Source organism: Entamoeba invadens, assembly GCF_000330505.1.
Source record: "Entamoeba invadens IP1 unplaced genomic scaffold scaff_1105074726215, whole genome shotgun sequence".
In the NCBI taxonomy this organism is placed as follows: Eukaryota; Evosea; order Mastigamoebida; family Endamoebidae; genus Entamoeba; species Entamoeba invadens.
Window position 1 is genome coordinate 75,629 of NW_004440347.1, and position 15,104 is coordinate 90,732.

Here is a 15,104-nt window from a genome sequence, read left to right on the forward strand (position 1 = left end):
ATATTTTTCATTTTGTTTGAATCGTTTTTTTGCTTATTTTTTTCCCTCTTATTTTTTAAAAAACAAACTTGACTGAACCTTGAATTTAGACCAAGCTAAAAAATTAAATAAAAAATAACAAGGAAAATATCAAATAACTTACTTCTTCAAAAATTTTGCTTGACCATATGGTTGTTTTTGCCGTGAGTAAAACCGACTTTTTCTCTTTTCAAAAGAAAATGTTAATGATCCAACAAATAATAAAAATCTTTCAATTTCATTAACACTTACAACACAAAGAAAAGATTATTGAAAATAAAAATAACCATTTAATATGTGTAGTGTTTCAAAGTTTGTTTTTTTTAAAGAGACAACCATAAAATAACAACAAGTTAGAACGATTTATTGTGTATTTTGAAGTGGGGGAGAGTCGTAATGTGAGAGGTAAAATACGGTTATCTCACCCATTCAAACTACTCGTCCATTACCAAAAGGCAAAAATGCCGATTTTTTGAGAATCTCAACAGTGAAAAAGACTGAATAACAGTCTCAGAAAATCGGACAAGTTTGTTCTAATTTTTTGTTAAAATCCCGAAATTTTAATTGAAATTTATAACTGTATTGGTTTTGAGGGTTAAAAAGTCGGTACTGTTTTTTCTTTTTTTCAAATGGAAATTATAAATGAAAACAACAAAAAAACTTTAAAAAACGGGAATTTATTATAAAAGGGTTTCCACTAATAATTGGTAAAGTACCGACTTTTGGCATACAGTTTACATTTTAATTATATTCAATCGCAATAAAAACATAAAGTAAACGTACAAGTGTTCCACAATCGAGTTCGCACTTTGTTTCCTTCAAATGTCTCTTCACATGCCATAAAGTCGATACAATAACACACTGGTTTAGCATGATAATAGTCGTTTAATCGATTTGTAGCTTTACAACTAAATGTTAGTCGTCCAGTGTCCGACTCTCCCGTGACTAAAATATCAAAGGAAATGACAGGTTGGTTTTCTTCTGCCATTATTTCGCTGTTTTAATTCCAAGTTTTTTTTCAAATAATATATTTTAACTCTGGTGTTTCTAATAATTGCTTTTGAATTGTTTTTTATTTTTATTCGAAAGAAAAGGATCAAAAATAAATTCTTGACACTATTTCAGTATTTCAATATTTTTTCTTAATCATCATTTTAATATTTTAATTTTACCATTACATCAAATAAATCAATTGTATATGAACAACAACACTACATTTTTAATGGTTTTAAAGTGAGAACATTTTTAAACATTACTATATGATATATTTAAATCAGTGTTTATATAATTTGTATGACCAAACAATGTTAGACTCATTAATAAATAACATACATGAAATAAAACGTGCAAACTTTTTATATATAATAAATAATACATCAAACTGGAACTTAAAATTACAACATTAAGTCTAAATATCATTTAAATAAAAATTACTTTTAGTTTACCGATTTAAGTTTACATTCATCTGTAAACATTTTATTATAATCATGTTTCTGGTATGGAAGGGTTAAAAAAAACTTTATTTGAAAAACTGATGATTAAAAGAAACTAAATAATAATAAAATGTGATATGTATTTAGAGACAAATTTTTGGTATTAAAATTCGGGATTAAATCTATTGTTTAATTCGTTAAATCTATTGAGAGTTTGGAAGTCCATCACACATTTGTTTTGTAAATCGAAAAAAGAACAATAAAAAACTAATAATTCATTTTCAAAATAATGTCAAAAACAATAAAAATAGTCATTCTAGGCAGCGGCGCAGTTGGGAAGTCTGCTATTACAATTCAGTTAGTCTCTGGACAGTTCATTCAAATATACGATCCGACTATCGAAGACTCATATAAGACGTCGATATCTGTTGATGGTGAAATCGTCCCATTAGATATTTTGGACACTGCGGGACAAGAAGAGTACTCTGCGTTACGAGACCAGTACATGCGATCTGGTGATGGATATATCATAGTTTATTCTATAACATCCACATCATCGTTTTTAGACGCCAACGTCATTCGAGAACAACTCTATCGAGTGTTGGACAATGATGATGCCGCACACTTCCCAATTGTGTTGTGTGGTAATAAATGCGATTTGGAGAACGAGAGACAAGTGTCCATGAAACAGGGAACCGATCTGGCACACGAATGGAAAGTCCTTTTCTTTGAAACGTCGGCTAAAAACAAAATCAATATAACAGAGGCTTTCCAAGAACTCGTCAAAGATATCAAATTGCACAAATTGGATGATGAAGAAAACAATGAGTGTGATGACGAACTTAACAATGATAATAAATTCAAAACATTCTTCTCGTCTGGAAAATGCGTCGTGTTGTAAACAAATTTATAGTTTTTGTGTTACATTTGTTCTAAAGACAATTCAATTTGTACAACAAATTGTTATAAGATTAATAAAATACATCATAATCTATTCTAATTAATACTTATAATTAATAATTACTAATACTATATTCAAAATTAATATAGTTAAATTTTATTATAATTTATAATACCCAATTTACTCATTAATTTAATATGGTATTAAAAATGTTATTAAAACCAATAACATTTTATAATTATTATTATTTAATATGAATACATTTTATAATTTTGTTTTAACTAAACTTTTACACTTTCTTATTTGAATGATTCACATTTGCAGAAAACAAAAAGTTAAACTAAAAATACATTGTTTTGTCAACAAAAATTTGTTTGGTAAATAACTTTGTTTTTCATAAACAGCAACAGTGTTGTAACATTAAATAGGACTTAATTGTGTTAGATATGATGTGAAAGTGATAACTGACATCCAATATGAACAATTTGTTGAATGAGGTGATGTCTCTCTGTGGGACGTGTCAGAAAGCACTTGATGCCCTTGACAAATACAATTTGGAAATGAACTTTGTAGACGACACTTCACTTCCACTTTCTGACCGAATAGAACGCGCTGAAGTGTTTTTGAAGAGTCTGAAGGAAGTGCTGTCACATCGTCAGAGTGTTGTAAACTCATCAAAAGAAGTTCTCCAAAGACTTTCAGTTCTTCAATCAAATTTGGCACATAAAATTGAAGAAGTAGAAAGTGACAGTGATGTCACAAAATACACCAAAACAGTTGACGTCATCACTGCGTTGTATCGCGAAGAGTGTGACACACTCAAAAAGCCACTTGAAGACAAAATAGTGAATATCGAGAAGACGAGAGACACAAAAATTGAAACCATCAAAAGCATCGAGAACTTCACTTTTGTAGGAAATGCACAATTACAAAACACACAGAAAGCCGAGAAAACAGACAAAGAAGAAGTTGCAAAGCCGCAACACGTTGAGAACGGCCAAGTCAACTTCAGTGGGTCTCAAGAAATCGAGCAATTGAGTGGGTTGAAAGTCGGCGAAGTACTTTTTGACAGTGGCAGAGACAATTGGGCCAAAAACACGTCAGTCTTTGGTGACAAAATCCTTCACAAACAAAATTTACTATTTCTTGTCGAAGATGACAACAGAAACATCTTTGGAGGTGTTCTCTATGAAAAAGTTGTGAAAGAAAAGGAGTTTGTTGGCAGTCAACGTTCCTTTGTGTTTTCGTTGGAGAGAAATGGAATTGTCAACCCACGAAAATACGAATTGAAAGGCTCAAACAACCAATACGCGTTTTATTTGTACTGCAAGAGTCACGAATGTCTCTTTGGGTTTGGAGGTGGGCATGCTATTGGTGTCTTCAAGAAGGGGAGTCTCTCACGGTCTTACTGCAACCCATCACTCCAATCATCGTCTTATACTGCTAAACTTGGCGACTTGACTGATGGGAGGTATTTTAAAGTGAAGAGCATCAAAGTGTATCAACTCTACTAATTCACAATGAATTAATTATTTATTATAATTAAACTATACTATTATAGTTTTATAATAATTTATAAACAAATAATATAAATCAATTGTAATCACCATATCCACCATATTGATCATCATAATAACGCCCATCAGAGTGTTTTCTGTATTGCTGTTGTGTGGATGTTTGGTGATACTTTTGGCTTTGAAGTTGTCTGTATCGTGCGAGTTGTTCTTTTTCACGTATCTTTTGAAGTTCAATTTGCCTGAGTCGCTCTTCTTCTGCCCTTTTCTTGTCTTCTTCGATCTTTCTCAGTCGCGCCTGTTTCGCAAGTTCTTTTTCTTCCTTTTCATTCTTCTGCTTTTGTAAAAGTTCTGCTTGGTGTTGGCGGTATTGCACAAGTCGCAATTTTTCAGCTTCATTGTGTTGTTGAATTTTCTTTTGTTCTTCAAGTGCTTGTTTGCGTTTTTCTTCATTTTCTTTTTCTTTTTTTTGCTTTTTTGGCATCTTCAAGTGTCTTTTTGGAAAGATGAATTGCTTCGTATTTCAGTCGTTGTGCTTCTCGATACTTTTCCAAACGTTGTTGCTCAGCCTTTTTCTTTTCATTTGAATCAATTAGTTCTTGTGGCATCAAAACATCATTTGATGAATTCGACATGTTGTTTTAAACTAATTATTTTTAATTGTGAATTTTTTATTTCGAATATTTTTATTAATACAATCAATTAGTTAAATAATTTAAAATAAAAATGAATTCATTTTCAATAAATAAAGTAAACTTTACTAAAAGTTAAAATACAAAATTTTGGTAATTCTTGGTTAATAATAGTAACTCTTTAATAAATGTTATAATAAAAGGCATATCAATTACTCGACCAGCACTCAATTGATTGACAGCACAACCATTGACCAAAATACCCAATAAAAATTTTAGTTGTGTTTGTGTTTTAAATAATTATCACTCATGTGTATTTTTATAATTATAAATTGATTGACATAAAGTAAATACAGCGTTTTATTTTTTAGAAAAACCAAAGTGGATCTGAACTCGATTAACAAATGTATCTTTAGATAGTTCGGTTTGGATCTCCTTCAATTTACCAATTGTGAGTGTGAAAAGCTCGAGACTCTTAAAGCACGTCAACGGGACTGCAATAAACTTGGTGATCTCAGTGGTACAATACACGGAAGTTTTTACAACCATGGGTAATTTGAGTTTTCATAACGAAAATGAGTTGCCTCGAGGTTCCCGAAAACACAATTTGCTATACGGAATGGTTGATATGACTGACTAACACTGATTTGTAAATAAAGAGAAAGCGCGTTTTTTCCTATTCCAAATCGGATGTCGAAGTCGTCGCCATATTATTGGGTGTAACAGAGAGTCTTCTGGTTATTGATGTATTTAAAAACGTGTTGGTTTAAAAAAATACATAAAACTCTTAAATTACAGTTAAACGAAAAAAGTGGGATGCTGATCTAAATATTAATTAATTTAATATTATTTATAATAAATAATTAATAAAAATTTATTTTGGTGTTTTTATTTTATTCATTTTTTTATTTATAATTTATATTAAAAATAATAATAATTTTATTAATTTTCAATTGAAATTAAACAATAGTTAAGAGCATCCTCCTTTCTTTAGCATCCCTATATTTCCTCATATTGTAAACGACTAGTAAATTTAATATTAAATTAAAAATAAATGTGCCTTTTTTATTGCTTTGGTTTTTGCACAAGCCAAATCATCATTATAATGTAAGTATAAGTTGAAAAGAAGAAAGATGGGGAATGAGGTAACTGGAGATTAACAACAATGTCATCGACGCTGTATTTCAAATAGAATACTCAAATGTTGGTGGGAATAGAGGGAATGGAATTAATGATTGGGGATACATCAGTGATGGGTATTGGACTATGAAAAAGGTATTTGAAGGGAGTCGAGATGTTATATATCTCAAAAGTTACGTGTCACCAGCCTCATTTTTTGGCACAGAAGCTGATAAAAATGATAATCACTTTATTAGTTGACCAAATAATTATCAGAGACCAAATAATTGAAAGAAGGATGTATTTTCCATTGATTACCTAAAAATATCATGTAAATAAGACGTGAAAAAAGGTTTACCAAATAATACTAAGACACTTTTTTTGCTTTCTAAAATAAACCAAAAAGCGATTAAAAATAACTTAAAAATATAAAATAATGTCGAACTTTTTAAATATTTTTGTTTTCATTGTGGTTTCTTTTTGAAATGTCTCGCCATAAAAGATGTTCATAGTCCTCACTCCCCAATAATTGTTTTTTATAAGGGTTATTTATTACAACGAAGCAACCCAATGGAACTCGTTGTTTTTCCAATCTCTTTCTGTATGATAAGGTTTGTTGTTTATTTATCGTCAATTACTTCTTGAAATATCCAATTACAAACACCAAACCACGATTTAAAATATGCATTTCATAGAAACTTTTTAGACCTACTTAGTGTTTATCAGTCTATTAAACGGGGTTTAGTTTTTTTATTTTCTCTCACTGTTTTTTAAGTTGCGCAAATCATAGAAGTTGTGAATGTCACAAAATCACAAAAAACTTCACTTATTATTTTTGCAGCTGCAGACGTTCTGGCACTGTGCTGAATATCAAGTTTCTTGGAATAGAAACAAGAAGAAATTGTAGTTGATGCGATTGCCCGTTAGAAACATGTATTTCAGTTGGATCGATGATGACATTTAAAAAATGATAAAACGTGTGAGAAACAAAATATCTATCTGACATCTCATTACTTTGGTCACATTCTGTATTTTCCATTCTTCGGCAAACTCTTAAACTCCACGTCGTATCATTTCCAAAATTATCAGATATGGATTTATTCCTCAAAAATGATGGTAATATCTCATTTTCAGCTTTCAGATAACATCTATTCTCTGAAAGTCCGATTTTGTAAGTATTGACATCGGCCTCATTAGGATGGTAATACTCCAAAAATGTTTTTAAGTTCAACAAAGAGCCAGTGATGTTTTCCAAAACTCGGTACATCTCAATATCACAAATTATTTCTCTAACTTGAGAAAGGGACATCTCTGTCATTTCTAACAGTACTTTCGACAAATTTGTAGCATCAAAAAAAAGAAATTGGTTATGACTTCAAAATATCGATTTTATTAGCTTTGATTTTCGATTTGTATGTGTCGAGGAAGCGTCGAGCTTCTTTGATGTCAAAATAACATCTCAAGACTCCGTCTTTAAAAACGGAAATGATGTCATTCCTTTCAAAAGATGCGACAATTATTCTTTTTGTACTTTTGTTAAACAAAGTCTTGGCAACCCCAAGAATCTTAACAGTATTTGCAGTACCATTGGCATCTCTTTTATTTCCTGGTTTGTAAAAACATTTACATACTTGTTCGTCCATTTTAGAAAAGTTTTTGAAGAGATCGTTAAGGTATTCTTCATCTTCATCGTTATTTATGGTGCATAAATATACAACTTCTATTTGTTGACTCTCAAAATGTTGGGGTAAGTTGCTTACTCGTCTCACAGTAGTTGTCCCATTTATCGACTTTTTAACAACTCCAAAAAGCACAGATCCAGCGGTTGCATCAAATGACTTGAATGTGGCGCATATATGTGGAGCCGAATGTTGTTCGTGTATAACATCCCCAAAAAAATTCCATCAATGTGTCCACTAAAATTATCCATTGCAATAGTTGCCCATTCCTTAAAAAGATTTAGAAGAGCTTTTTTTACAATCTTCGCAACTAGATCGGCCATGTAATAAACGAAAACGTTTTTGGTCGCATATCCATTGGAAGAGTATAGAATAATTGGGTCCGGATATGAATTCTTTACTTCTGAGAAATAGCTCTTTTGACTCACAATCAAAGCGTACAAAGTTGGTTGTTTATCGGCAGAAATACAACATATTGCGGTTGAGTGTTTCAATGAACGACTGACTTCATAAGTTTTTTTGGGAAGTGTCTTTAGATTGTTTAACGATAAGATGTACTTTTATGTCTGCCCAGTCATTTGAACCCATCACATCGATGTTGAAAAAAGCGCCATCGATGGAATACCATCGATGGCTTTGAGATCATTCATGTTTTTTATAACTGTTTTATAACTTAATTCAATTCGATTATAATCATCAGCATTCATTTGTTAAAGTGTAACTTAGTTTGTCTCTTAAATAAATGCGAACTGCTTCTCTTGTGATGTTTTCCAAATCAAAGTGTTTACTCAACAAGACCACGTTTCCAATCAACGAACAAGAAAGCCCAAGTAAACGCAATTTGCCCATAATACTGTTAATTTCATGATCCATATCCTTTGTTATATTCCCCTTTGGTCCACGACGCACTTCTTCAACTTCCTTCTTCAATGGACAGTCGATTGCTCCACTTGAACAACCAAACATTAATCCTAAAAGCGAAAGCGATGAGCCATCAATACTTTTCAAAAATTCTTTCTGCCCTCTTCTTGTTGTCAAATTGGAAAAATATCATTTTTGAAAGCCGTCTCAAGCAAAATAACAACTTTTTGTTGTTGTTTTCCGTTATTATTTTCGTGGAAAATGTTATCTATGATTTGTTTCTTTGAAAGTGCAAGAAGTCTTGGACAATTGAATAAAATGATTGGGTCTTCTTTTGGTTCAGACATGTTTTTTAGTTGTTGGTTCATTTTCGTCTTTTTATATATTTAGCTTTTTTAAAAAAGAAATATATTGTTTCATGAAATCTATTTTAATATAGTTCTTGATTAAAGTTTTAAAACTTTTTTATTTCACTTCTTATAATTACTTGGTTTCTGACTATTACTTGGTCAATTGTATATGTATTTTGATGAAAGGTAAGGGACTAAATTTTACAAATTTAAAAATGACACAGGTATCTATTTTCTTTTGGTTGCACGAGCGACTGAAAGAAACACAAGATATTTCTGTAAAATCTTTGAGTAAGAAATTGACGCCAAAATTGCAAAATAAACTGTTTTTCAAAAGTCGGTACTGTCATATTTTTAGAACTTCCTAAAGTCCCGTTTTTTATTTTCGTTTTTTCCTAAAAAAATAAAAAACAAAAAATCGAAAGTACCGACTTTATTTTGAAAAAAATACCAATCCCGTTCAATTATTTTCGTACAAATTCGGGAAAATGTTGGAATATTAGCCATCTTTTTCCAAAAAACCCGATCCCGTTATTTGATTTGACCTCAACTCGATACTTCACAACATATACACAGCATTGTTGGCATAAAAGCACAACAATTAATGTTTAAGTGAATTTGGATGGTGTTGTTCGTGTCGAGTTTTAACTGAATATTACTCTCGTTAAAATTTAATTGAAATTTAAAACAAACTGTGGTTATCTTCTCCGAATAAAAAATAATGAAATATAGAGTTCCAAAAACACCAAAAAATAAATTACAGCAAATGTTTGATAATTTTGACAGACCAAGTCAAAGAACAACACAAGAAAAGACGATAAAATGATAGAACAATATTGTTCTGTTATGGACTATTTTAAAAATGATGTTCTCACTAAATGCTCAAAGAGAATGTCGACTTTATAAAACCCAACAAAGATAAGTTATCAAATCATTTTGTTATTTTTATTGTTTTTGTGACAACACTACTAAGCATACTAATCTTCGAACCCAGCTCTTGTTTTGTAAATATTTTCATAAATTAATGAATTATTTGATAATGAAAAAAATTGACATTAAGTTTATTTGCTTTTGTACTAAAATGCACTTTTGGGACAATTCACATGTTTATTAGAAACAAAAATCCCGTTATTTCAAATTTTATATGGATTTTTTTAATGCTTAAAAATTCTTCAAGTAAAAAAATATGTTTTGAAGACTGTTTTTCTCTTTTTTACTTGGAAAAAATAAGCGATATTTATTACAAAAAAAACGATTCCCAAAAATAATAAACAAAATCAATGCAAAAAATCGGGACACCTCAGTACCGACTTTTGAAAAACAGTTTATATTCAGAGTTTTAAATACAAAACATAATTCTTATTCTATAATTTGTACTGAAAAAAAATAAGTTTTTAAACAATCAGATGTATTCAGTAAAAGAATGCAATACCACCAGTTGTGGAGTTCAGTGTTTGGAAATGCCGAAAAACCAGGACAACTCGGACAAATGCGAAAACATTTTTGATCGCAATACTAATACTATTTATCACTCAAAATGGACAAATGAAGGAACTACTTTCCCAGCTACTTATTTGTTCAATTTCTCTGAGACAGCAAAATTCAATTCAATACAATTTAAAATGAGATTTGCAAGAGACTGTTTTGGTCTCTTTGAAGTCTTATGTGGAGATGTAAATAAGGAGTTCACAAAAACTCTTGAAGAGACGAAGAATTCAACAAAAACTACAAGGACTTACACTTTCGAAGAAATATATCAGTGCAAATATTTGAAATATGTAGTCAAAAATAATGCACAAAATCAAAACTTCTTGGTATTCCAAGATCTCAATTTGTTCCTTACACAAAAATACAAAAATTTGGCGAAACCGACGAGTAGGACGTTTAATGTAAATGGATTCAAAGTAACCAAAAGAGCCGGACATTTTGAAAATAAACTATTTGAAAATATCGAGGAGGGAAAAGGAGAAATATCTTTTAGAATGAAAGGAAAACGGTTTGGTATTTTTGGAGATTACACTGAGGATATGGGGACTTGGGAAGTTCTCGTTGATGGAAAAGAACCCCTGATCACTCAAAGAATGGAATCGAAGAAAGAGTTGCCGAGAACTCTTTATGACATTTTTATTTTTGATGAAGGAGTCCATGAAATCAAGATGAAAGTCGGGTCTGGATTTGTAAAAGTCGATGTAATAGGATTTGGCTAATTATTAATTCGTTTTTTGTTATAAAAGGTTTATTCTTTTTTATATTTTATAATTGTATTGAAAAATGCAATAAACATATAATAGTAATATAATAGATTTGTTTTTTGTTTTACATATTACATAACATTTTAAGAACAAATAATACATATACTATTATAATAAAACAAACACAAACAACGCAATTGTTTTTGCTAAGTAATAATTGTTTATAAAATTGTTTTTCAAATAGATTGTATTTTTGAGTTTATATATTAACTGTTCAAAATTTAAATATTAAAAGTAATCAAATACAATTTTAAAGTTACCAGAAAACAATTTATTGATATTATTTGAATGAAATAGTAACATATTTTACAATGAAAGAATGTTATCTTTTCAATGTTTATCATAAACACGACATTAATAATATCATTTCCAATTATATTACAAAGTTTATAAAAAGTTTAAAATATGTTAATAATTTGTCAATTTTTAATCATGTTATAACTACAATTGAAATAAAAAGTTTTACAACTACACTTTTATTTAAAAAACATAAAAATGCAAATTATTATAGAAAAGAAAAATTAAACTTAAACAGATAAAAATAATACATAAAATTAAAAAACTTCAGTTTTGTTATTTAAAAAATTTTATTTGTGGTTCACATAAGTGTGGAGATATGATATCAATAATTATTTGTTGTTTAAAAGTTATTTGTTTGTGTTTAGCATTTTTGTTGTGACTTTAGTTCTATAAAATACCATTATGTATTTTACTTTACATTGAACGTGTAATATTTTTTGTTCATATCAACTAAAAAATTAGATTCAAATATAAATATTAGAGTAATTATGAAAAAAAGTTGATCTCAATTGTTTGAATGTTTAATTTACAAAATAATATGGTAATTACACGACAATTCAATAATTATAAAAATTTATTTATTAACAGTTTTAATTTAACTTAAAAATCAATATAACAATAAATTATGTTTTTAAATACATATTTATTGATATGGTTCAGGGTGGCAAACGGGATTCTATCAGCGCGTTCAATATGGAAAACCCAAGTTTTTTTTTCCGCGCATGAAGAATAAATATTTATTATTAATTTATAATTTTTTGTTATAATTATAGTTACATCGACGCTCATAGAGACGCTTTCTTGACACGTTGCATATACTTGAAACTATTTACCAATCTAAAATAATGGTAAATGTTCTAAAGTAAATAAAGTTGAGTTTTTTGAAGAATAGTTTTGTGTGGTTTTGTAAATAATTTTAAAAAAAATTCATTATTGCATAAAAATAAATCATTAGTTCATTTAACCATAAATTTAATTATTGGTAAAGTCGACTGTATTTTGTCAATAAAAACAAATAATAGTCAATAAAATCATTATAACAATAAAAAACATAAAAGGAACATTTTAAAAAACAATGCAAAAACCAAACTAGAATAACAAACTCAAAAATCAATGTTAAAGTCACAAAAAGAATTTTGTCACACCGATACAGAAAAAAATTCTGAATTTGACGAAGTGTACATGAGAAAAATTTTCTTCTTTTTAGATGGTAAGAATTGTTCGTGCATACTCTGTGGATATTCACATGAAGTAGATGCAAAAGTAAAATGGGACTGTACCAGACACTTCTGGAGTCATGGTCGTCCACAGGCTTCTGAAATTGTCATGAACAAAATAAACGAACTCTATAAAAAGGTGTACCAAACAAACAAAAACAATGGAAGTACAACCGAAAAAATAAAACGTTCATTCAAATGTGCTTTTGATTTAAGCAAAAAATTTCTTCCTCTCGCTGTCGGAAAAGTAATCGCAAAACAACTCAAAGATAAAGACCAACACGATTCAACTCCTCTATCTAAAACAACTCTCGCAGAAAGACCCCTTTTAATTGGAAATAATTTGGATGAAATGATGAGGAACGTGTTGTCAACGTGTATCGCCGCTTCTTTTTGTGTGGATACCACAACGGATTGGGGAGGTGATGATTATATTATATTATTTGTAACATACACCGATGTAAAGTTTAACATCAACGTGTCAATTTTTGACTTTCAAAAATGTTGGGGAAAATCTGGTGAAATAATGGCAAAACAAATATTACATATCCTTCATAAATATATTGACTTAAACAAAATTGTGGGTTTGACTGGAGACTCTTGCGCTTCAAACTTTGGTAAATATAATGGTGCACTTGTGGTTTGTAGTGAGGGGATAAAAAGATCATGTTTAGTTGCATGTGAAATCAACGAAATAAATCTCATTAAATGTTTTATTCACCAAGAAGCATTATGTGCCAAAAGTATGATAGCAGAAACTACAAAAGAAGAAAATGAAAGAAAGATACGAGCTAAAGATGGAGGTATTTTTGGTGTTTCCGATCTTTCAAAAATTGAAGAATTCCACACAATTGCCACTGTAATATTTAAAATCATTACCGCAGTTAGAAAAAGTGCGACAGCAAGAGATAAATTAAAAGAATTACTTAAATCAAAAAACATGAAAGGTCTTGAAAAAAACATTGATATACGTTGGTTTTCAAACGAAAAAAGTTTCACTCGTTTTTTATTTGTTTTACCTGAAATTGTATTGGTACTTTCAATTGTTTGTATTGATTCTTTGCAAATTAAATTGAGTGAAAAACACAAGTATCTAAAAAGAGAAGATCTTAACCAGGATGTCAAATTAAACATTGAAAAAAATAATTTAATTGTTCTAGAAGAAGAAAGAATAAACTTTAAAATGAAACAAAATGACAACACAAAAAAGAAAATGTGGGAGAAAAAAAGATAGGTATAAATCTATTAGGTTTGGAGTTAAAAACTTAATAAAAATTCAAAATGAAAACGTCAATAAAACTGGAAAATATGAAAAACAACTAAAAATTATTAAATCGAAAAGTATAGTTTTACTTCCAACTCCAGTCGATCCAAATTGCCCCGAAAGAACACCAGAATTTTGAGAAGTTGAAGAAAGAAAACGAGTGACACGCGATGAGACTTTATGTGATTATTTGTTATGGGCAATATCGAACAAGTATTTTTTGTTTGATTTGTGTGTTTTGCGCGATTTGACAACAATATTTAATAATGTTAACTTGCGACTTCAAAAGAAAGATGAGAATATCCACTACTATATTGTACTAATAAAGGGTCTGAGGGCTAAAGTTGACCAAATTGAAAACTCACTGCTCAACAATGATTATTTGTTACTCTCGACTACAAACGCATTTGTAACAAAAAAAGAAGTTACTATTTCTATACACCTTGTAGCTATTATAACAATGAAAGAACAGTTGGCTTCAAGGTTTATTGAAATAGATCAACTTTCGTTTATGGATGACTTCCATAATATGACGTGAATTCCTCAGCTTTTTGTCAATGAACACAATTACGAAATAAAAAACGAAGTTGAACTTTTTTCTTGTGATAAAATGTTTATTAAAAAGAACGTTGTCAGACCACAAACCGAACCTGTTGTAAAAAACAACCAGTTGAAAGTGAATCAATTTGTTCTGCTGAACGATTAAAACATTTTTATAGTTTATCTACACACCCTGATTGTTATTACACCATTAGAATGTCAATAAACGATATATTCAATGATGAATACCTCAAACAAACATTTATTGTCAATTATCCAAGACTATCCATTTTAGCAGCAAGATCTTTGTCGTTGTTTATGACTTCATATTCATGTAAACAAGGATTTTCCGCACTTTCTTTAATAAAAACCAATTTCAGAAGCCAACTGTCAGATGATGTATTGAGGGCAATGATGATCATAGCATACAACACTTACGCCCCAATTTGATAAATTAGCTGAATTGATTATGAAAAGTTGTTTTTTTTGTTTACCATTTTAATGGTTTCTCTGTTTTTTTTTAAATATTTCCATTTATTTTATTTTCGAAATAAATGTTTGACCGTGCGTGTTTATTATGAAAATGTATTTCTTTAATTGTGTTTTTATTTTTCAAATTGTAATAATGGGAACTTTTAATAAGTTTTTTATAAAATGAATTTTTGGAAAAGTTTATTAATAAATCTCAAAAATGTGTAATTTTATTTTTTTCTCAATCAAAACTAGTTTAAAAGGCAATTTTATTATTATGTATTATTTGATATTTTAATTCACAGAAATTATTAAATTGCCAATTAATCCAAACCTCAACGCGCCAAAAAGTATCAAAACGGCGACCCTGATTGGGACTTATTTATGCTCTATAAATAGAGTGTATAATCCATTTAAAATAACAATTTAATTAAATATATAGTAAATAAGATTATAAACAAATATTAGGGCTTATATACGAACTTTAGGAATATTGATTTGCCAAAAATTCACCACGAGTTAGTGAAAACCGAGTGATAAGGAGCAGTATTAT

The 15,104-nt window shown here is 29.4% G+C and overlaps 4 protein-coding genes across 4 annotated transcripts; 3 read left to right on the forward strand and 1 right to left on the reverse strand.

The window, feature by feature from the left end:
* Positions 1–1,740: 1,740 nt before the first annotated feature.
* Positions 1,741–2,352, forward strand: EIN_453450 (hypothetical protein; the record flags this gene model as incomplete). Its single annotated transcript, XM_004256418.1, has 1 exon — positions 1,741–2,352. One exon carries the CDS (start codon positions 1,741–1,743, stop codon positions 2,350–2,352), a length of 612 nt encoding a protein of 203 aa, XP_004256466.1.
* Positions 2,353–2,828: 476 nt separating this feature from the next.
* EIN_453460 (hypothetical protein) lies at positions 2,829–3,866 on the forward strand (the record flags this gene model as incomplete). Its single annotated transcript, XM_004256419.1, has 1 exon — positions 2,829–3,866. One exon carries the CDS (start codon positions 2,829–2,831, stop codon positions 3,864–3,866), a length of 1,038 nt encoding a protein of 345 aa, XP_004256467.1.
* Positions 3,867–3,945: 79 nt separating this feature from the next.
* On the reverse strand, positions 3,946–4,501 carry EIN_453470 (hypothetical protein; the record flags this gene model as incomplete). The annotated part of the gene is made up of 2 exons (XM_004256420.1): positions 3,946–4,328; positions 4,423–4,501. 2 exons carry the CDS (start codon positions 4,499–4,501, stop codon positions 3,946–3,948), a joined length of 462 nt encoding a protein of 153 aa, XP_004256468.1.
* A 5,466-nt stretch (positions 4,502–9,967) lies between these two features.
* On the forward strand, positions 9,968–10,714 carry EIN_453480 (hypothetical protein; the record flags this gene model as incomplete). The annotated part of the gene is made up of 1 exon (XM_004256421.1): positions 9,968–10,714. The coding sequence occupies one exon, from the start codon at positions 9,968–9,970 to the stop codon at positions 10,712–10,714; it is 747 nt and encodes a 248-aa protein (XP_004256469.1).
* Positions 10,715–15,104: the final 4,390 nt, after the last annotated feature.